This window comes from Melitaea cinxia, chromosome 7, assembly GCF_905220565.1.
Source record: "Melitaea cinxia chromosome 7, ilMelCinx1.1, whole genome shotgun sequence".
NCBI lineage: Eukaryota > Metazoa > Arthropoda > Insecta > Lepidoptera > Nymphalidae > Melitaea > Melitaea cinxia.
Genome location: NC_059400.1, coordinates 6,558,255 through 6,581,132, shown reverse-complemented (window position 1 = coordinate 6,581,132; position 22,878 = coordinate 6,558,255). Strand labels below are relative to the sequence as shown.

The 22,878-nt window shown below is 32.6% G+C and overlaps 1 protein-coding gene and 1 long non-coding RNA gene across 2 annotated transcripts; both read left to right on the top strand.

Moving 5' to 3' along the window:
• Positions 1-258: 258 nt before the first annotated feature.
• Positions 259-3,608, top strand: LOC123655284. The gene is made up of 3 exons (XR_006743374.1): positions 259-326; positions 722-723; positions 3,581-3,608. It is a non-coding gene; the product is annotated as an uncharacterized LOC123655284 (long non-coding RNA).
• An 843-nt stretch (positions 3,609-4,451) lies between these two features.
• Positions 4,452-22,446, top strand: LOC123655283 (leucine-rich melanocyte differentiation-associated protein-like). Its single transcript, XM_045591096.1, has 6 exons — positions 4,452-4,714; positions 16,088-16,173; positions 19,915-20,056; positions 20,952-21,091; positions 21,684-21,886; positions 22,054-22,446. The coding sequence occupies exons 1-6, from the start codon at positions 4,664-4,666 to the stop codon at positions 22,131-22,133; spliced, it is 702 nt and encodes a 233-aa protein (XP_045447052.1). The 5' UTR covers positions 4,452-4,663; the 3' UTR covers positions 22,134-22,446.
• The last annotated feature ends 432 nt before the right edge of the window (positions 22,447-22,878 follow it).

Below are 22,878 nucleotides of genomic sequence, written 5' to 3'. Positions count from 1 at the left end.
GCTATTTTTCCGCTCAATGAGCGTTTTCGATCTTTGAGCGTAACATATACAATATTTTAAATTGCTCAAAGTGTTAGTTGTGCATGCGTAGCGCGCAATATTTTTTTTTATACCATATTGTCTAGCCGAGCCTTCTGACGCCACGCCATAGCCAAGCGAAGCTAAGCCAATGACAAAGCCATACGATTCGTTAACGATCTTGCGGTTGTGAGTGACACTACGTTCAACCGCCAAATAAAGAGGGTATAAATGCCTCGATTGTTGATTTATGTGATTATTCTTGTGTTAGCATTGAAATAAGTGTAAGCGCTGCCAATTTGTATAATGTTACTAGCCGACCCGTGCCCACTTCGTTGGGCGTCAATCATTATTATATTAACCAAATAACATACTTTAAAGAACAAATTTTATAGCACTTAAATAAATAATATGTTGCTCCAACGCCATCTATCAAAAATCGAGAAAACGTCGTCGATACACTAAAATAAGACTAAATTAATAACGTCGAAAGACTAACTGAGGTAGGGCACAGCAGGAATTTCCTGCTCAAAATGTGGAGCAGCCCGACTGGGGTAGTACGTCGACCTTACAGAAGATCACAGCAAAATAATACTATTTTCAAGCAGTATTGTGTTCCTGTTGGTGAGTAAGGTGACCAGAGCTCCTGGGGGGGATTGGGGATTGGGTCGGCAACGCGCTTGCGATGCTTCTGGTATTGCAGTTGTCTATAAGCTACGGTAATCGCTTACCATCAGGTACACATCAGCCGTACGCTTGTTTGCTGACCTAGTGACATAAAAAAAAGACTAATAAATTGTTTTCTAATAGCGATAGATCGCGCTAGTTTATTTACCATTTTGATATTATATTTTAATCTTTTTCTTATTTACTGAATTTTTTGTTCAATTACAATAAAATATAGCCTATGTCACTCCTGAATAGTGTAGCTTTCTGTTAGTGAAAGAATTTTCATGATCGGATCAGTATTTGCGAAGATTAGATCCTACAAACAAACAAAGTTATAAACTTTACCTTTTTATAATATTAGTATAGAGTAACTGTTGCCTGCGACTACGTCCGCGTGGCTATGAAGATATGCATTACTATTAAGATGTTTAACGCAAATTATTTTTTATTTCAGTCACTTGAAATGCTTATCACACTGACTAACTTTTTCAAAGGCTTTTTTTAAGTATAATTTAATAATTATTTTTATAAAACCTCTCTATACACCACATTTAGGCTGCATTTCATTATTCAGGCTGCAGTATAAATAACCTATCAGGGGATTTTATAGCTGCTGTATATGTTTCATATAAACTATCATACCCAATTAAACCCCCTTAGCGGTGGAATATCGCAAAACCCGTTTTTAGCGGACGTCTACTAACTATAATCTACGTCCCTGCCAAATTTCATCTTTGTCCATCCTGGATAGATGGACCATCCAGCGGTTTTTGAGTTCTCGTGATGAGTGAGTCAGTGACCTTTCTCTTTTATATATATAGATTTATTGTTCTTTTATATATATAGATTTTATATATATAGATTTATTATTCTCTTTTATATATATTGATTATTTGGACTCCTCCTCAGCATCTATAGAACATACATTTTAAATTTCAAGTCTCTTATTTCAATAATTGTGTTTGCTCGCAAACGAAAAAAAAACCGACTTCAATTACATCGACGAGTAATACAACGTAGATCGACGAAAAAATAGTCAAGTAATTACGCGTTATCAAAGATTACTCAAAAAGTAGTTATCAGATCTTAATAAAATTTATATGTGACCACATGACAAACATCAGCTTTCGATTAAATTAAAAGTTATTAAAATCGGTACACCCAGTAAAAAGTTATTGCGGAGTTTCAAGAGTTTCCCTCGATTTCTCTGGGATCCCATCATCAGATCCTGGTTTCCTTATCATGGTACTAAACTAGGGATATCTTCTTTCCAACAAAAAAAGAATTATCAAAATCGATATACCCAGTAAAAAGTTATTGCGGATTTTCAAGAGTTTCCCTCGATTTATCTGGGATCCCATCATCAGATCCTGGCTTCCTTATCATATTACTAAACTAGGGATATCTTCTTTCAAACAAAAAAAGAATTATCAAAATCGGTATATCCAGTAGAAAGTTATGCGGTACAATACACCACCTTTCGATTAAAAGAAAATTTGTCGAAATCGGTCTACCCGGTCAAAAGTTCTGATGTAAAATACATTAAAAAAAAATACAGTCGAATTGAGAACGTCCTCCTTTTTTGGAAGTCGGTTAAAAACATGGACCTTCATACAAATTTCCAATCCCCGTTTTACGGGTCGAGTTTCCTAAAATTAGTTGTTAGCGGATGTTAACGCCCTATAAGAAACCAATCTGCCAATTTTAAAGTTTGAAACTGTTATAGTTGCGGAGATATGTGAGGAGTGAGTCAAGCTCCCATCCCCCGTTTTAACCCCAAAAAGGAGTTGATTTCTAAAGATACATTATTTGAACACCTTCTCACCATCTATAGGAGATACATTTTAAATTTCAACTCTCTTACTTCAAAAACATAGGACTTTCATACAAACTTTCAACCCCTGTTCAACCCCTTAGGGGTCGAGTTTCGTAAAATTAGTTCTTAGCGGATGTTAACGCCCTATAAGAAACCTACCTGCAAATTTTAAAGTTTGAAGCTGTTATAGTTTCGGAGATTTCGTGATTAGTGAGTTAACCTACCATCCCCCGTTTTAACCCCAAAAGGGAGTTGATTTCTAAAGATACATTATTTGGACACCTTCTCACTATCTATCTTTAAAGCATACATTTTAATTTCAAGTCTCTTACTTCAAAAACATAGGACTTTCATACAAACTTCCAACCCCCGTTTTACTCCCTTAAGGGTCGAGTTTCATAAAATCCTTTCTTAGCGGATGTCTACGCCCTATTAAAATCCTACCTGCTAAATTTCAAGTTTGTAGCTGTTATAGTTTCGAAGGTTTCGTGATGAGTGAGTCAACCTACTATCTCCCGTTTTAACTACAAAATTCTAAGATACATTACATTCGATTTCTAAAGATACCATATTTGGTCAACTTTCTACCATCTAAAGAGCATACATTTTAAATATCAAGTCTTTTACTTCAAAAACATAGGACTTTCATACAAACTTTCAACCCCCGTTTTATCCCCTTAAGGGCCGATTTTCGTAAATTCAGCTCTTAGCGGATGTTTACGCCCTACACGGAACCTACCTGCCAAATTTCAAGTTTATAGCTGTTATAGTTTCGGAGATTTCGTGATGAGGGAGTCAACCTACCATCCCCCGTTTTAACCCCGAAAGGGAGTTGATTTTTAAAGATACATTATTTGGACACCTCATCATCTATAGAGCATACATTTTAAATTTGAAGTCTCTTACTTCAAAAACATAGGACTTTCATACAAACTTGCAACCCCCGTTTTATCCCCTTAGGGGTCGAGTTTCGTAAAATCCGTTCTCAGCTTACTGCCAAATTTCAAGTTTGTAGGTGTTATAGTTTCAGAGATTTCGTGATGAGTGAGTGACCTTTCGCTGTTATATATATTATAGATTAATAAAGTAATTGGTGTATAAAGTGCGTACGTGTTTGTTTTACATCTGCCGTTTTATATAATAAATAAATTTTATTATTTAATAAAAAAGTATATGCTACAAATAATATACTTAATTAAATTCAAATAATACCAAATAAATTAAAATACAACTAATAGGATTATCTGAGAAATCCATAAATATTTGTATACCTTTCGTTTTAAAAAGTTAATATTTGACTCATTTGACTGTACAATTTCGCCGCATAATGAATTAATTAATCGATTGAAAATCTCATAATTGTTGATTCCTCATTTTTATCGTGTGGGTAATAATGTTAAACAGTTAGTTTATGTGAATTGTCATTAATAACTCATTAAATGAGAGTGGCGTGTTCCACCTAAGGCCCACAACGCTAGCGATCACGACCGCTGACCGTACCACTAACGTAAAAAAACGGCGTTGTGGGCGAATTTTATAAGTGGGACGTATATTAGCGCGCTGTCAAGTGTCACGCGTCAGCTGTGTGCTCGCAATATGGTGGCAGGGTGAAAACATGCAGCTGTGGGGGTTGTGCGTGAATATTTCTTATGGATTGGAGTAAAACTTAATTCAACATGGATTCCCGGGAATTTATTGTTGCGTTTTTGCCGAATCGAATGAGAGATGACATTCACAATTTGACATTGACAGTAGTCTTTATAAAATTCCAGCCACTTTGGTTTTGATGAAAGACAACTTTGACCCACCTATATTTTGTGGGCGATGTGGTCACGAACGGTGACGTCACCTATGACGTCGAGCGATTGGTCGCGATGATCATGGGCCTTAGGTGGAAGGGTGGAACGATAGAAGAATGGGCGCCGCGGGCGTTGCGAACGCTTAATGGAACGCGGCCGAGAGTGCAGTCAGCTGTCGCCTGTCACTACCTTTATATACCATTCTGCCTGTCACAGTCCTACTACCGTATAAAGTGGCCTTTATTATTGTCTACCTATTGTTTTTGTTTTTACATTGTAACTTATTTGAATTGAAATGTTTTACTATTTTTTGTTATAATAATAACGATACTAATTACGTCAAACTTTGTGTGCATCGATAATGGAGTCCTCTAACATTAATGCATTTGCCTTATCTTTCGAAAAGAATCGTGTAAGTAATTTTTTTTATTAGTTTATGCTTTTTAGGAAAATAAACAATTTCTTTACCCAAGAACAAAAAAAAGAAACTTAAAATTAAACTTTATTTTTATAGTGTTCTCGAAATATTTACTGAAACGATTTATTTATTTTTAATTAACCATAATTTATTGTATGTATCTTATAATCAAATGCGACTTTGAATGTAGAAGATCACCTTGATAATATAACAAAAAATGATATTAAAAATTTTCTAACTCGCATGTCATGATACAACATTCCTATACTTTCGTCTCTTTGTGAAACCTTAAAAAGTACATTAAATATTTTTTTGTATCTTGATAAAATTTAATTAAGGACTATTTTATAGCTTACATAACTATTATAAACTAGTGGTCGCCTAGTGCTCGAAATTCGACCTGTTGTCAAAGTCTATAGGTACTTATAATAATAAATAAACAAAGGAGTATATGTATGTGCATGTGTGTGTCAAAAATATGGTAGAATGTGTAATGTTTTTTTTTACTAAATTAATGTATTTCTATGCATAATTAAAAGAAATATTAGCATTCTGCACTCCTTCTCTATATTATTTATAAGTGTGTGAAATTTCATACACCTTCGTCTGCACAATTTTCGTAAAAAGAGGTACAAAGTTTTGCTTCAAATATTAATATATAGATAATAATAATAAATTACCTTTATAGTAATAAATAAATAAATAAACACTTCACACTCAACGGCCCCCAGTAGGATTTTCTTCTGTGTCGGGAGTCCGGAAATACACACAATACACAAGCACAATGCCCAAACCACGACAAACATCTAAATGGCCAATACAAATGTCTGTTGTGAGCAGGAATCGCACCCGCGACTGCCAGCGCAACAGCCAGTGCTATGCACGCTGCGCCAACGTGTTTTCTAAATGGTAAACCATTATAGAAATAAAAGTAGTAACAGTCACAGAAAGATATGAAAAGGTAGTCCTATTGCTAGAAAAGCTATCTCTTTCAAATGACCTTTGGCTCTATGACCATGCATAAGAGTAGAACTCATTACTAAAACAAAATTGAAGTAAGGCACAACAGAATATCCTGCTCAAAATATAGAGCAACCTGACTTGGGGAGTACCTTAACCTTACAGAAGATCACAACGAAATAATACTGCTTTCAAGTAGTGTTATTTTCCTGTGGTGAGTAAGATGGATAGAGCTCCTGGGAAGATCGGGGGTTTGGTCAGCAATGGGCTTGCGATGGTCCTGCCATTACAGGTGGCTATTTTAACCGCTTACCATCAGATAGGTTTTACGCTTGGTTGCCAAACTAGTTTTATAATGAAATTAAACATTAAATACAAAAAATTTAAATTAAAGTGTATTCAATATTGCATGCTTATTTACTATGTACATCTTTATCAGTCACTAAGTTCCACCAAAATTCTGCTTGCGCAATCCCTTCTTTTACCTATCCTCGATTATGCAGATGTGTGCTATTTAGATGTGACAAAGGAGCTACTTAATAAATTAGAGCGTCTACAAAATCTTGCGATACGCTTCATCTTTGGTTTACGTAAATACGATCACATCACCGAATTTCGCACTCAACTTAAGTGGCTCCCAATCCAACTTCGCCGTGATATGCACATCCTTTCTTTTCTCTATAACATACTCCATGACCAAAATGCTCCCTCCTACCTTCGGTCCCGTTTCCTTCTTTCTCCTACCCCAACACGATCTAGAAGGTCTTGCATCACATCGATGCTCGAAGTCCCCAGACATAACACCAACTTCCTCCTCAATTCATTCACAATACGCGCTGCAAAACTTTGGAACCATCTACCGAGAGTGATCCAAGACAGCACTTCAATTTATGTTTTCAAGGACAGGCTAAGGAAACATCTTCTCTCCGAAGCTATGAATCTCTCATAATTGTTGTACTCTCAATATATGTATGTATGTATGTATGTATGTATGTATGTATGTATGTATGTATTTATGTATGTGTATGTATGTATATGTGTATGTATTTATGTATGTATATGTGTATGTATGTATTTATGTATGTATATGTGTAGATATGTATGTGGGCATGTACGCATACATATGTGCATGTAACTGTGTAAGTATTTAAGTATATATGTATTTTATATCACAAATGCGCTTATGAGTCCCGCGATAACATTTTCTCTCACCACCATGGGTAGACTGGTAGAGATCTCTTACAGAGATAAGTTCGCCCTTGCCAACATTTTTTGTAAACTTGTAATTATGATTTTTTTTTTTAAAGTGCAATAAAGAATATATATAAGTTCAAATAATAACCATTTCTAAGATAAAGGATCTCAATGTACTTGCAATCGAAACATATGTGTGATGTCTTGAAGGCACAATAGTATATAAAATTACGCTATCTAATAAGTTAATTTCATAATGTCTTTTTGGTATAAAAAATAGCTTTTCCTTGAGTCATATAATCAAAAATCTGGTGTCTTGTTAAATTGCTTCACTTATTTATGCAGTATTCTTGAATCACCCTGTTTTGATTAAACACTAAAACTTTTCTTATATTTAAAAACAAATCATAAAATCAAACTTATTTCAAAATAATTTTGATATATCGAAGTTCTAAAATGTGCTTGCTTAAACTTATTTCTTTTTTTCGGTATATTTTACTTGTGATCTTTTGTTATTTATTTTGTTCTTAATATATAATTGCATATTTTATTATCATTCAATTGCGGGCTTGGTTCACATTCTTGCAACTTTATGCACTTCTCAGTAACTAATTATAGAAAAACCTTACTAATGAAGGATATTTGTACATAATTAATAATTAATTGAAAGTTTATTTGCTTCGTAATCCATAATTTCTGCATAATTATTTAATGCAATGATTGTGTTTTATATCTCATACTATAATTTGTACAATAAATATGCCAATAAATTTTATATGTTTATTTACAAGTACAATAACAACATTTTACTTAATAGATATGTACGATTGATTACAAGGTAATTAATTGCACAGTATAATATATATTTTTTTAATTTTTAACATACATACACTTAAAAATTCTTCTGTTCCTAAGTTTAGCAACTTAATTCCAGTGGTATAGCCAGTGAATAAAAGTAGACAGACTTTTTTCGCTGTTAATTTAAACTATATATATATATATATATATATATATATATATATATATATATATATCATTACGTATTATAAAACAAAGTTGCTCCCCGCTGTCTGTATGCTTAGATCTTTAAAACTACACAACGGATTTTGACGCAGTTTTCTTTAGTAAATAGAGTGATTCCAGAGGAAGGTTTATATGTATAATACATGCGTAATATAGTAGAGGCAAACTGATAGTTTTTGCAACCGTGCGAAGCCGGGGCGGGTCGCTAGTAGTATATAAATAAATAATACATACAAATAAACTTCTAACTGCCTCAACAAGGCAATCAAAATAAGATGGTGAAATCAGAGTAAGTTTTAAAATTTGGTTTCTTTTTTTTCGTTAGTTTGGGAAACTCTGACTGAGAACTAAGCGTGTTTTATTATTTAAAAAAATATCAGATGAGTTTTTTACCAAAAAAAAAAAAATTTAAGCACCTAATAGTCATTTAAAATTAAATATGTAGTGAATGAAAGCTACTTTTTGTGGACGATATTAACAATAACTAAGGGTTAATTTTTTATGTAGTCGGGCAAAATATACCATTCAGTGGTAACTCTTAAAGACAGAATAAAGACAGTGGCTGTCTATGTATTTAAAAAAAAATATAACACCGACCTATTTTTAATAAATTCAGACCTATGTATATAAATATTACACCCAGACTAGGCGAATGTAAGAGGAAATTGAAGCGAGAAGCAAATTTATTGCCAACTGCGCTATCGAACCTGTCAGTTATGTAATAAAATGTTAATAGTCAGATTTTGCGTCTAAATGACTAAACGAAGAAATAGCGCTAAGGTGTGGCACAAATTATAGTCATGAATAAATAATTGCGTTTGCAGGCAAACGAAAAAAAACCGACTTCAATTGTATCGACAAGTAATACAACGTAGGTAGACGAAAAAATAGTCAAGTAAATACGCATTATCAAAGATCACTCCAAAAGTTGCTATCATATCTCGATGAAATTTAAATGTGACCACATGATAAACATCGGCTTTCGATTAAATTAAAAATCATCAAAATCGGTACACCCAGTAAAAAGTTATGTGGATTTTCGAGTTTCCTTCGATTTGTCAGGGATCCCATCATCAGATCCTGGTTCCCAAATCATGGTACCACACCAGGGATATCTCCTTTCCAACAAAAAAAATTACCAAATCCGTTCATAAATGACAATGTTATCCCCGAACATATATTTAAAAAAAACGGTGGAATTGAGTAACCTCCTCCTTTTTTTGAAGCCGGTTAAAAATGTAGTATTATAGTGAATACGAATCGTTTTGCGAAGGTTCGATAAATTACAATATTACGAACGAGCTGGTTTACAAATAAGACTAGTATATTGACAACACCTTTAAGCTGGGCTATGTTAGACCAAAACACTGAGAAGTACAACTGACCACTGTCCTTATTGTTCAAAGTAAAAAGAATTTCAGAAAAGACAAGAATTGTACTTTGATGGGGCATTAGATAGATAGTAGTCAGAAATATTACAAATCTTCCAAAGTTATGTACAAGCAGATGTTACAGTGCCTATACCTACTAAAAAGTGATCACCTCAAACCATATAGAAGACTGTGCCTATTACTTAGTGTTTTCTTTAAGACATGTGACAACCGAGTCAATCTATCCCCAGCGAAGAACACCGCTTCAGCCTGTAATATCCCACTACTGGGCATAGGCCTCTTTCCCTATGTAGGAGAAGGATCAGAGCTTAATCCACCACGCTGCTCCAATGCGGGTTGACGGATATATCCCCTACTATGAGTAACGACCGCTATCAGGTGTACATGATAACAACCGGGACCAACGGCTTAAGGTGCTCTCCGAGGCACCATGGGGAGACCCACAAGGACTTCACAAACACCCAGACCACGGCAAACACCTGTATGGCCAATACAAATGTTAGTCATGTGCGGGGATCGAACTCGCAACCGCCAGCGCAACAGGTACAATTCATGGCTGTAACCGTTGCGCCAACGCGGCGTCAGCAAAGAACACCGTGGAATATAAACTTCCCGGAGCTTGTTTTTCACTATAGTTGAAGACGCTTCTCATGTACTATACATATCGTAACAAACTTTGCATCATTAAGAATATACAAGACGAACGATTTAATAGTTCTCACAGAAGTTTTATGTTAAACATACATTGCAATGTTCTCACAGAACATTGCAATGTATGTTTAACATAAAACCGTTTAACTTAAAAAGTTTTAAGTACCTAATTTAGTAAGTTACCTATTTTTATTTTCTAGTTTTTAGTTTTTATTTTGCATTCTGTTTAATTCATTTAGTGCTTCATTATTGCAAGGCCCATCTTAAATATTGAGGTTGTATAGTGCACTGTATTCTTCTTGTCAAGCCCTTTTATTTGATACTCATATTGGTGGGATTGATAAAAAATTGTTATCAGACATTTGGTAGCGGCGGCCAGCTTAGATTTCAATTTTGCATAGTAAATTGTATTCTACTTGTTGAGACCTTTCATTTGATACCCATGTTGATGGGATTGATAAAACCTAAGTTATCCGCCATTTTGTAGAGGCCGCCATCTTGGATTTTAATTTTATATAGTACATTGATTACACTGGTTGAGCACTTTCATTTGATACCCATATTGATGGGATCGATAAAACCTACGTTATCCGCCATTTTGTAGCGGCCGCCATCTTGTATTTCAATTTTTTATAGTATATTGTATTCTGCTTGTTGAGCCCTTTCATTTGATACCCATATTGATGGGATTAATAAAACATAAATTATCCGCCATTTTGTAGCGGCGGCCATCTTGAATTTATAATGATAATGAATAAACATAATTGTATTGTCACCAAAATCCAAAGTGTATACAAAATTTCAGATTAATCGGTTGACAGGAAGAGGGTGAAATTTGAATTACTAAATTTGACCCAAGAATAAAAAATAAAACAAACGGGGTGAGCTAAATAAAACCGTTTAAAAAGAATAGGGTGATAAAATCAAAACAACGACCAAAGGGAGGTCACAGAAAAATTTTGTTTTCGGATGAGAGAATTTTTACAACTGAACAATATTTCAAATGCTCAAAGCTCTCTGAAAGCTTCCTAATTAGTCAACAGTAGAGTACGACGTGGCTATTATCTGACTTCAGTGATGGTTTGGTGGGGTGTTAGGTATTAAGGAGTGACTGAGCCATATTTTTGTGAGAAAGGTATCAAAAAAAAAAAAAAGGCACAGGTGTATCTGTAATGTCTACATATTTTTAAACAAATTGTACTTTAATGTTAGTCAAAGATAAACAATATTTAAACTAATTGTAATTTAATATCAAAGATAAACAACATTTGGAAATTACCAAATTACCAGTAATTGTTAATGAGTGCAGAGTCCAGAGTTGGTTATTTGCTTTTCTCATAGTTTTGTTTGCAATGTTTTTGTTGCGTCTATAACGACAGGCCGAAGCGACAATTCGTAACAAGCAGTCCTTCGCAACGGTCCATTACTACAGAAAGAAACTAATAGTAGTAATAAATAAACTTCGATACAAGACGTCACGCTGCTAGTTGTCATTTCAAAACCTCTTCCGACCACCCGAACATTACATATCAAGATACCATTCATGCTAACGACCCGCCCCGGCTTCGCAGGGGTGCAAAGCTGGCACTAAATATAAAATATAAAATTAATACTTATTTGCAATGTAAGCGCAAAACAATGTGTTTATGACATCACATTCGAAACCTCTAAAACTATCAACGTTTCTCTACTATATTATGCATGTATCTATACAAATAAATAAAATTGGACTATACAAATAAATTAAATTGGAGTGTCTGTTTGTAATATTAAAATAACCGCTTTTTGCTAAATGCGTATGGATTTATACATGATACATATAACTACCTACCAAAATAGATTTTTTTACAATTTTTGTCTGTCTGTCTATCTATCTGTCTATTTGTTATGGCTAATCTCTGAAACGGCTGGACGGTTTTTGACGGGACTGTCACTGGCAGACAGCTGATATAGTAAGGAGTAACTTAGGCTACTTTTATTTTTGAAAAATATTTATTTTACAACTCTGCGAACTGAACAGTAACTTTTTTGTTAAAATATACGCGGACAAAGTTACGGCCAGAGCTAGTTATACTAGTTCCTTTACTATATTATGCATGTATTATACAAATAAACCTTCCTCTGGAAAATACTCTATTTACTAAAGAAAGCCGCATCAAAATTCGTTACGTAGTTTTAAAGATCTGAGCATATAGACAGCGGGAAGCGACTTTGTTTTATACTATGTAATGATTTGCGAATAGATTTGACTCGAAAAACACAGTGTGATTCGGCGGTGAAAAAGAATAATACATTAAAAACTTTTATCTGTTCGATATAATCATCCATCAAATAGCGTATTCCACAGCTGGTGAAACAGACCCCTAAGTAGATGTCGGTTTTTTGTGACGGTGTGCGCGCGTCGTAAAAATTTACTCTTATTATTTTCCAATTATACAATTAGGTTATATCTAACAATCTATACATATAATAAAATGGTAGGAAAGTCAAAACTGTACATTGAATATATTTTTAAAAGAATACTTGGGGTGTAATCTACAATCGATTCCGAAGCCAAAAATATAGTTTTTAGTATTTTTGTCTGTTTGTCTGTATGTATGTCCGGGATAAACTCAAAAAGTACTGCATGGATTTACTTCAAATTTGGCACGAATACTATTAAGAAGTCGGGTCAACATATAGGCTACAAATTATCACGCTATCATCTACAGGGAACGAGCAGTGAACCTTTATTTCTTCAACGCATTCTGTAATAACGTGTAATCTAACGACGCATATTTGAATGTTGTTATTATGTTAATAACCATGCTATAAGCTAGATTCATACTATAAATAAAGACATTCTGTAGTATATTTAGTATCAGCATTGCACCCGTGCGAAGCCGGGGCGGGTCGCTAGTACATCATATATTTATCTCTTAAGCCATACTTACACTAGAAAATTATTACGAATACGAGTATGAATCAGATAAAAATCGACTCGACAAAAAGGAAGATAAAACAACGACATCGTCCGACACGGCATTAAAACTGGGAGCGGTAGTAGCTATACTTAAACTTTATGAAGGCCATCAACGACAGATTTGCTAAATTACTTTTCTTTTATGTTTAGTTCAATTGGACTTACAAAAGTTACTCAGAAAATAAAAACCCGGTTACTTGAGTTTGATAAGGTTATTATTGTTAGACCTATATCTGCAAGGCTTTGGTCAAAAGATCATGCGTATAAGTATGTAGCATTTTTAATTATCAGAAGATAAATGAGATAACTTACATTTAAATTAAATACATAATATCAGCATGTAAAAAAGCAAAATTTTTTTTATCTGTACTGCTTAATAGAAAAAAATACACAAGTAATCTTTTAACAGGCTCGTTCAAGGATTTTATATGGTCATTAATATTCATAGCTATACTCAATCTCTGTAAATATTCATCATTAATATTTATATTCATTTTTCAATGTCATTTTTTACTGTCCCGCTAAAAAAGCTTATATCAAGACACGCCGAACAATTTATAGTATTTATAGAGCACGTTCTAATTTCTGGTATTTGAGACACAACATCCAACCAACGACTAGAAGCAAACCTAAGTTATCCCAATCAATATATATAAAGTTAAAAAGTTTATGTAACTTAGTTAAAAAGTTTATGTAAACATTTCCTAGTCCATCTGCACGTAGGTATCGTATATCTACATATTTATAATATGTAGATGGTATTTATAATGTATACCATACCATAAAATTATCGAGTATCATCGTTGATGCAAAACTTTTAATACCTCAAAGAAAAAAAAATGTTGAAGTTCTTTGGTATTTTTTTGTTACACACCTACAATTTTAGATAATTTTTGTATATCTACATATTTACTGAAATATTTACCAAACGTCTTCTGTAAATTTTAAGATGAATATCTATATTCGGAGTATTTCGGTCATTTTTGAAGCGTTACTCATATACAGGATAAAGTATAATTTACGATTTCGTATTCAGGACACAATAAAATTAAAAAAAGGGCTATGAATTTCTTTTTTCAGGTGGAACGCGATCTATAACTCCTACAAAATCCTCTTTTGAAGGAACCCAGTTAGGAGTCGAACGTCATATATAGTAAATTTTAGGTACGATCCCACTGCACACCACGTCCTACATTTACGAGATGTTCATAAATATGTCGTACCTCTACGGCGTTACCTACCGGATTAAACTTTTTGGCTTTAAGTGGTAACACTAATGTCTACGAAATCGTAAATAAATAAATCGCTCTTAAGCAATAAGACCGTATTTTAAGGGACTTCAAAAAAGGAGGAGGTTGTCTATTCGATTATAATTTTTTTATATATCTTACCTTTTATAAATATCTTTTTACTGGGTAGACCGATATCGATGATCCTTTCTTTAATTGAAAGGTGGTGCATATTATGTGGTCTGACGGCGTTTTTACCTATTTTTTGTCGACCTACCTCTGTATTTACCTGCTTGTCGATGTAATTGAAGTCGATTTTTTTTCGTTTGCTAGCAAACAATCATATACATAATTTTTTGTTTATTATTTTGATGTACAATAAAAAGTATTTGTAAAATTACTCTCTTGATTTATAGAGTCTTTAAAGTTAAAGCAGCTTAACGAAATAAAGCAATTTAAATTATTTCAGCACAATTGTTAGATGACCTACGTTTCAAATGGTAATCGTTAAGAAGGAGTTTAGGGAGTTAATGACTTGGATTTTAACAAGTTCGTCAAGATTTCATGAATAGTAAATCTATTGTTTAATTAATTATTAAATTATATTTAAAGGTTTTGCGCCCCATGGCAAAAGGCGAGTCTAATGTATATTTAGATATTAGGTAGGTTTATGAAAGTCTGTCAATAAATGAGATACGCATCTTATCCTATGAGTAATTGATTTCAGTATACATAAATGAAATTAAATATTCAATATTCGTGTCGTGATGTACCTATATAATTGATTTATATTGATGATTTTAAAATAAACATGTTTGTAACCTTATAATCGTACTAATATTAAATCAATAATTTACGTACTTAAATAATAAAAATCGTTTAGGTGTAGTGGTGTGCATCGTGCAGGCGCTTACACACCGGCAATTGCGGGTTAGATTCCCGCTCGGGATGAATTTTGTATTTTTACAATTATTTCTTTCCGGTCTGCTTAGCTGTGTTTGTGGGTCTCCCCTTCCCTTAAACACGTAGGGTGGTGTAAAATAAAAATATTTTATTAAATTAAAATCAATCAGTAAATGTGTGTAATAGGCACAATAGTGGAGAGTAATTATGTGTGTAACACCCGATAACCCGAGTTAAGTTCCCTAATAGTACGATTGTTTGCGTTCCCTATTTTCGCCATGACGATTTTTTTTGTACGAAAACATGAAGCTTTTAACGTAAAAGGTAGCAAATGAAATTATAAGGTGCGTTTCCGTAACGGTCAGTTGACGTTAATCTTATATCCTACCGCTAATTTTTCCGTAAACACTGTTACAATCACAAGTAGTAAGTATTAAATAATGCTATTAAAAAATAAAAGTCAAGAATCGTTCTGTATAAATATATAGCTTTTAGTTAAAAAAAATCACCGAAAGCGATCCACACAAAAAAAAAGTTAGGTGGTAACACACATTAAAAAAATACAATTGTCAAAACAGTCCCTCTGTCTTAAAGTTGTATAGACTCAGTTTGTTTGTTTTTTTTTGTACATAATTTTGTCTCTTATCATCATTATTACATAGTATAAAACAAAGTCGCATCCCGCTGTCTGTATGCTTAGATCTTTAAAACTTCGCAAAGGATTTTGATGCGGTTTTCTTTAATAAATAGAGTGATTCCAGTATAATAGGTACATGCATAATATAGTAGAGAAACACTGATCGCTTTAGAGGTTTCTAGTGTGATGTCGTAAATAAACACATTGTTTTGCGCTTACATTGCAAATATTTATTTTATTATTTTATATTTAGTATCAGCATTGAGTCGTTAGTTCCATTATAAACACAATGTGACAATAGTTATAATAACCTTATCGACATAAGGAATAAAAAAAAAAACAATGTTTCGGTTAGTTAGAGCAATGTACTTCAGTATAATTATGTAATTTATTTTTAGTGATATTTCTTTGTTTTAGTTGAGTTACTGTGGACAAGATTGTCAGAAGATACCACCATCACTATGGAATATGTATGGTGCTAAAGTCAATTATCTCGATCTAAGGTATTTATTATGTTTAGATATAACTCATTTCAATATTTGAATTAAAAGATTCCATTAATCGTTATTTTAAACAGACTGTTAAATTTAAAAATTAATTACAATGCATCTTTCACACTAAAACTTAAGAGCCATTTCACAAAAATCGGTAACAATCCGCGAAATTGTAATATTTTGACGTCGTTAATCTCAGTGTTGGATGCAATAATGTAATTTATATTCTTGAAATATAAAAAAGCAACCTTTGTTGTAGTCCATAGTCGGATCAGAATTCTGATTTATATTATGTGTATAAAATTATTAACCTTTTCATCAGCCTCCTCCCTGGGTAAACGGTCGCAATGTATACTTTGAAGTCCTACTTTTCAATAACCTCTACATTGAAACCATTTTAAAAAAATATCGTAATATGTGGAATATAATTTTGTTGCACACTATCATAGATTTTTATTCCATTTGTATCTCTATTAAACGATAAAAAAAATTTAAAGTTACGAATATTTTCCAAATAAGTACAATTTTAAAAGCGATATTTCTCTTAGAAAACTAAGAAATTTTAACGAACTATCTTCATCCAAGTAAACTTACATCATTAAGGAATACAAAAATTATAATTAAAAGATGTAATTATTTTTAATACATTTTATATTAAATAATAAAAAGATAGTATATATTACCATGCATCAAGCCCAGTAAATCAGTCGAGCGCTAGCGCTCTTAGAGGTAAGGTCCACGCCAAATTCTGCGCAGCCGTCTCTTTCGCTCACACGCGCCAAGTGCCTGTTGTTATAGCGGATAAAACGCATTTGATACTTTCATAATAAAATATAAATAAAATAAACATATTACGAAAATGACTGTAAAATAATATAATGATAATTTCTGTAAACAAATGTATAATTTAATTTTCTTTTCTCACACTATCAATACAAATAGGCATTTCAATCTGTTTGTCTTGTTATTTGTTAATTAATATGTTTGTCGGTGTCGATGTCATAAAATGCTATTTTATTCATATCGTAAATATTAGATTCATTCGTAAACTGAAAAAACTAAATCAATTTAAAAAAAATTGTTTCATAAAATTGATTTTTTATTTTTATTTTAAATTTATTGATTGTTGTTATATAACGTATAACATACTTGAAATTTTTAACAAATTAATTATGTAAAAAACATTTTATACCATAGTTATTAATTTTTATTATACATTAGAAAATGATCAAGATGGTCTTTTGGTTGTCACACTATACTTGCTAGCACAAAGATCGCACGGCTCGTACGATTCGCGCGATGCGACCAAATTTACCTAAACTTGCAGAGCGTAAAATTGTGAAATGGCTCTTAATTGTAAACCAAAATTTATAATGGTAAAAAAGTTTGCAGTAATACAAATTTGTAATAAAGTTGGACCTTTAGATCTCAAGTTATCATGATAACTAGAAAGCTTTTTATTATTTAAAACTGCAAACTGAAAATCTTTTCCACTTTAGTTATCGTAATAGCTTTTAGTAAGTATAGAACAAAATTCATTGTTCATCGAGTACGGATTAGATATACGTCTTATGAGTAACTAACTAGAAACTTCTTTCACCGACACAATTTTTGACAAAAGTATATTACTTTTAAATCTAAACCTGGATGTAGCTACAAAAGTCATTTAATATTATGCATATTAGTATCAATCTAAGAATAAAAAAAATTCGATTTTTTTTATTTCTTTATTTTATTTAAGGACTCTTATACACTAGCACACGTCCAGTGTTGCCAACTTAGTGGATTTTCCACTAGATCTGGTGGTTTAGACACCCCTTTTGGCGGGAAAAAATTGCTTTTAGTGGCTAGTGGATTTTTTAGTGGTTTAGGTTTGTTCCAGTTAGTGGTAAGCTTCATAGCTTACCACTAAAGAATGATCTAGTATTTTTCTAGGATTTTTTTTACAGGCACACACAACAGGCAAAAATGGTATATTTTGTTGTGTAGGCAACACCGAACGAATTCAAGCCTGTCGGCTGTTGGGAATTCCCCAAAAATTGTTTATGAATTTCTTGAATGAACATAAACTTTATATGTTCAACTATTGGTTAAGTTTGATTTGATTCGAAAGACCAAGTTGTTATTTATTTACTCAGTCGTCAGTCAGTTTAGTGAACAGTAAAGTTGTCTATTGGTTCGCTATCGTTCTCTAATCTGTAAATAATACTTACTTCTCAATCTTGCTTTAATTTGTTTTTAAACTGTTTAGCGCTGTAAAATTATTTTTGAAATAGTTTTAAATAGTATTTGATAATGCTCAAGCCACAGTACACCCAAAAGTTTCGAGATTGTTGGTTACGTGACGTTGTTACAGAGATATCGTGGTTAAAGTTTTGACGTTCAATTTTTAAATCGCATAAAATTAACCTACCTCCTTTGAGGTTAGAATAGCGCTTGGCTCCGGCGCTGCGGGAAGTGCAGCCCTTCCGAGGGCTGCCCTCTCTCCGCGCCACCGGCTTAAAAAAAATACTCTAGAGGTAAGACAGACCAAGACCACGTGGACAGTGGGTTGCTCCGATTCGGTTTTGGGTATTTTTCGAATTTCTATACCTATATTCTAGCACACAATGTTACTAGTTTTATTAGAATATTATTTCTGACGCTTTATTTTGTTTAAAAGTGTATATTTGTCAGTTGTTAAAGGTCAGTTCGTATCGTATTTTGATCTTGCAGTAAAGATCGTTTTTACGTAAATTTGTCCGAAAATAACGCGTAAAAGTTGCAGAACGGATCATGAGTATACTTCCCGCAGCACTAGAATTAAGGTAGAGTCAGAAGTAACAAAAATTTAACCTCCCATAAATTAGAACCTGTGTGTCAGAGGCAAGACCTGTGCGAGTGGATATTAATTATCGAATGAAAATTTTGTTTTCGAATGTTTAATACTAACTAGCTTTCGGGCGCGGTTTGGGTGTCGTTAAATTTGGTGATGAAAAATAAATTAAAGAAAAAACTAAAATATAAAAAATATATTTTTAAAAAATTCTTTATACAATAATTAATGTTACTTTTAATAGAGATTTTAAAAAATTTCATTGTGTATACTTGTTTTTTAATTGTTAATTTCGCGCTCTCACAAGTATTCGCTGCACCAGCCTCTCTGTGTCCTGAATCATTATTTATCATTTATCTTAAAAACTATTAACTTTATCAAGTTTGTTAAAGAGAGCAATGTTATTAATAATTAAATTCTCTATAATTTGTTTCTTACATTTTTTTTTCTGGAATCAATTTAACAAAATTTATTTAAGCATGAGTCGGAGCATGTAATTAAAATTACTTTTTTATCTGTTACTTTTTTGTTACTAAAGCAGAAAGTAATTCTATTACAAATTGCAGATGAAGCTGATTCATCAAAAGACGATCTCCTTTAGTAGTTATGTACTACTTACCTAATTGTTTCCTTTTTTTCTGTAGTTACATTAATTATTGTTTCCTGTAACTCAAATAATTATTATTTTATTTCATGATAATAATTACGTTGTTGTTGTTGTATTTTCAAATTATATTTAGGTAGGTAGCCGTTGTCTTTGATTTTTTTAGTGGAATTCTGGTGGTTTGAGACGCCAATAAGTTTTAGTGGTTTCTGGTGGTTTACACGGCTTCATTTGGTGGGTTGGTAAAAATAAAGTTGGCAACACTGCACACGTCAGTACCATCGTAATCTTATACTAACTATACAATAACGATGTTTTTTATTGTTAATAGCTACAACAATATTGAAACATTGAAAGGCCTGGAGAATTTTAAGGGATTGGAAGAGTTAATATTGGATAACAATAAATTAGGTGATAATGTCAGTTTTCCACGTTTACCGAAATTAAAGACATTGTCAATTAATAAGAATCAGGTAAATCTCATTGACAATAACATTATTACTGAGGTACAAGCACAGCATGAAATATCCTGCTCAAAATCTGGAGCAGCCCGACTGGGGAAGTACCTCGACCTTACACATGATCACAGCGAAATAGTACTGCTTTCAAGCAGTGTTGTGAGTAAGGTAGCCAGAGCTCCTTGGGGGTAGGGTTTGTGATTATTCAAGTGTCGCAGGCTACGTTACTTCAAATGGGGTATTCTGTAGGTGTAATAGACAACGTTTAAAATTTTACTTTGTCTTAATATACGAGCTACTCTGACGCGGGACTTCTGCATAACTGTCCAATGGGCGCGTGTAATTCGTTACTTAGTAATAATTTTCAGTTTCAAAAGCATGTTTACGTGCTCACGAAGTCTATCAAAGTACTTCGTTTATTTAAATGAAGTTAAACTTAAAAATGGGCTGGGATTTTTTTTCTCGCTGAACGTGATCCATTATACCTACAGAACCGTCCATTTGAAGGAACATAATTTATTGTATAATTGTTAAGTTATGGTTAATTATTTATTTATTTATTTATTTATGTTTAATTTATTTGTTAGTTAAAAATTATCTTAACTTTAATCAAATACTAATTAAAGAATAAAAAATAAAAATAGAAAACTTCATAATTATAAACATGTGGGCATGTGGAACATATGGGCGTTATGGTGTAAATTTTTCTAATTAAATTGGTTTAATGGTTTAGTAAATCAATAAACCGGAATTGAAAATAAAGTTTTTTAATTCGAACCCTTGATATTTGTAGATATTAAGTATAAATTGTTGATGCTTAAAATAATGAAAGATTTTCTGACTGTTATTTCAAATATGGCTGTCCGGATTAGTAGGTATAGCTTTTACTTATATTTTCGTTTCATTTCAGATAACAGATTTAGAAAAATTTATAAACGAAGTAAGTAAAAATTTTCCATCGCTGACGTACTTGAGTCTGTTGAGCAATAAAGCGTGTCCAAATAAGCTTTCGGATAATGATAAAGACGACAACGACTACCAAAGATATAGGTAAGAGAATAAAAACACTATACCGATATATTTTTCAAATTTTACTCTGTCTTAATATACGAGCTATTCTGAGTGCGTACTTCTGCATAACCGTCCAATACTATTTTTCTAAGCCCCAAAAAAAAGTTAATAAACTATGGAATCGATTTTTTTTTCTCTTAAAATTTTTTAAATTTAAATTTATATCCGTGCTTACGTATTATGCGGTCTATCATAATAACTCGTTTATTTAGACAAAGTAGAATTTTAAAACTGGCTAGTTTTTCCCCGCAGAACGTGATCTATTACACCCACAGAACATTCCATTTGAAGGAACGTAGGAGTAGAACACCTGTATTAACGTATTACTTTATGTTTAACATACACACACTGTAGTAGTGTGATCGTAAGGAAACCACTTAATGCCTTAATTATGTATAACAGTCGCCTTATTTCATAGACTCAGCCGGTAATCGAACCTACAATAACCCTGTAGCGGGAAGTCCAGTCAATCTCAATTATATTTACTTGTAGCTCGTCCATGGGTTTTGTATATTGAATAAATACGCAACCTAATTTTTTAAATAATAATTTATTTTCACAATATTTTTAGGTATTTCGTATTATACAAGCTACAAAATCTACGATTTTTGGATTCAAAACGTGTGAGTGTAGCTGAACGAAGGGAAGCGGCGACTCGCGGCGAGTTCATGCGCGTGCGCAGACCACCCAGCGACAGTGGCGCCGCTGTCGCGCCGCCCGCCAACACTATGAGACCTCTACCTATAGATCTTAACTCACTAGGAAAGCATAAAGGTAATTTTTTTGTAATAAGTAATTATAAATATTTTTCCTTATACGGGATTTACCACAATTGGAGTCCCGTTTAAATAAAAGCTGTGACCGTGAAAGCTTAAAATCTTATAAGTAAATATAATAAATTCAATGTTCGACATTTAAGTTGTATTCTTCGATAATTTTAGGTGCGTACGGAAAATGTCTGTATAAATATACCGGCAAGCATTCAGAAGGCAACCGGTTCATACTCAACAGTGATTTATAATATTGAAGAAATCTCAACTTAATACAGTGACAGCATAAACTTTGCGAGGCCCTAGTCTCTTATAAAATGTGTAAAAAAATGAGACCGTCGGCGAAGGTATAATATAATATATATATAATAACGTATCTGTTTCATATGTTCTCGGCAAAAGTCGAAGGAGACATAGTGGATATAATACCAACCATCACCAATATACAGTGCCATGTAAAGTATAATATTATATGTTTTAAATAATATTAATAAAATAAAATGTGTAACTATTATATAAGTTCACGTGAACAATTTGCTCATTAAATATAACCATAAAATATCATTGTTTTGTTATATTGAATGAACAAATGATTCCTAACTTTGTCATCATTATCAGCCTATCCAATTATTATTTAATTTTAATTTTGATTAACTTTATAACCGAGGCGAGGCAATCCCCGAACACGGTCGAATTAAATAAACTCCTCCTTTTTTTGAACTCGGTTAAAAAACATAATAACTAAACATACTAAATTGATGTAATTTTTGGCTATTTAATATTTTAACATATAAGAGGGATATAACTACCAAAAATATTAGATAATAGTTTTTTTATATACTTAAGGATATTTTAAGTTTAATTTTTTATCTTTATTTCTGTTAATACAAAATTAACGAAGACGCTTGTTTTCTTTTAACTTAACTTTTTACAGTTATTTTCACATTCGTAAAAAAATAATCATTGTTAATATGTATATCTTCAACATCATTGTCA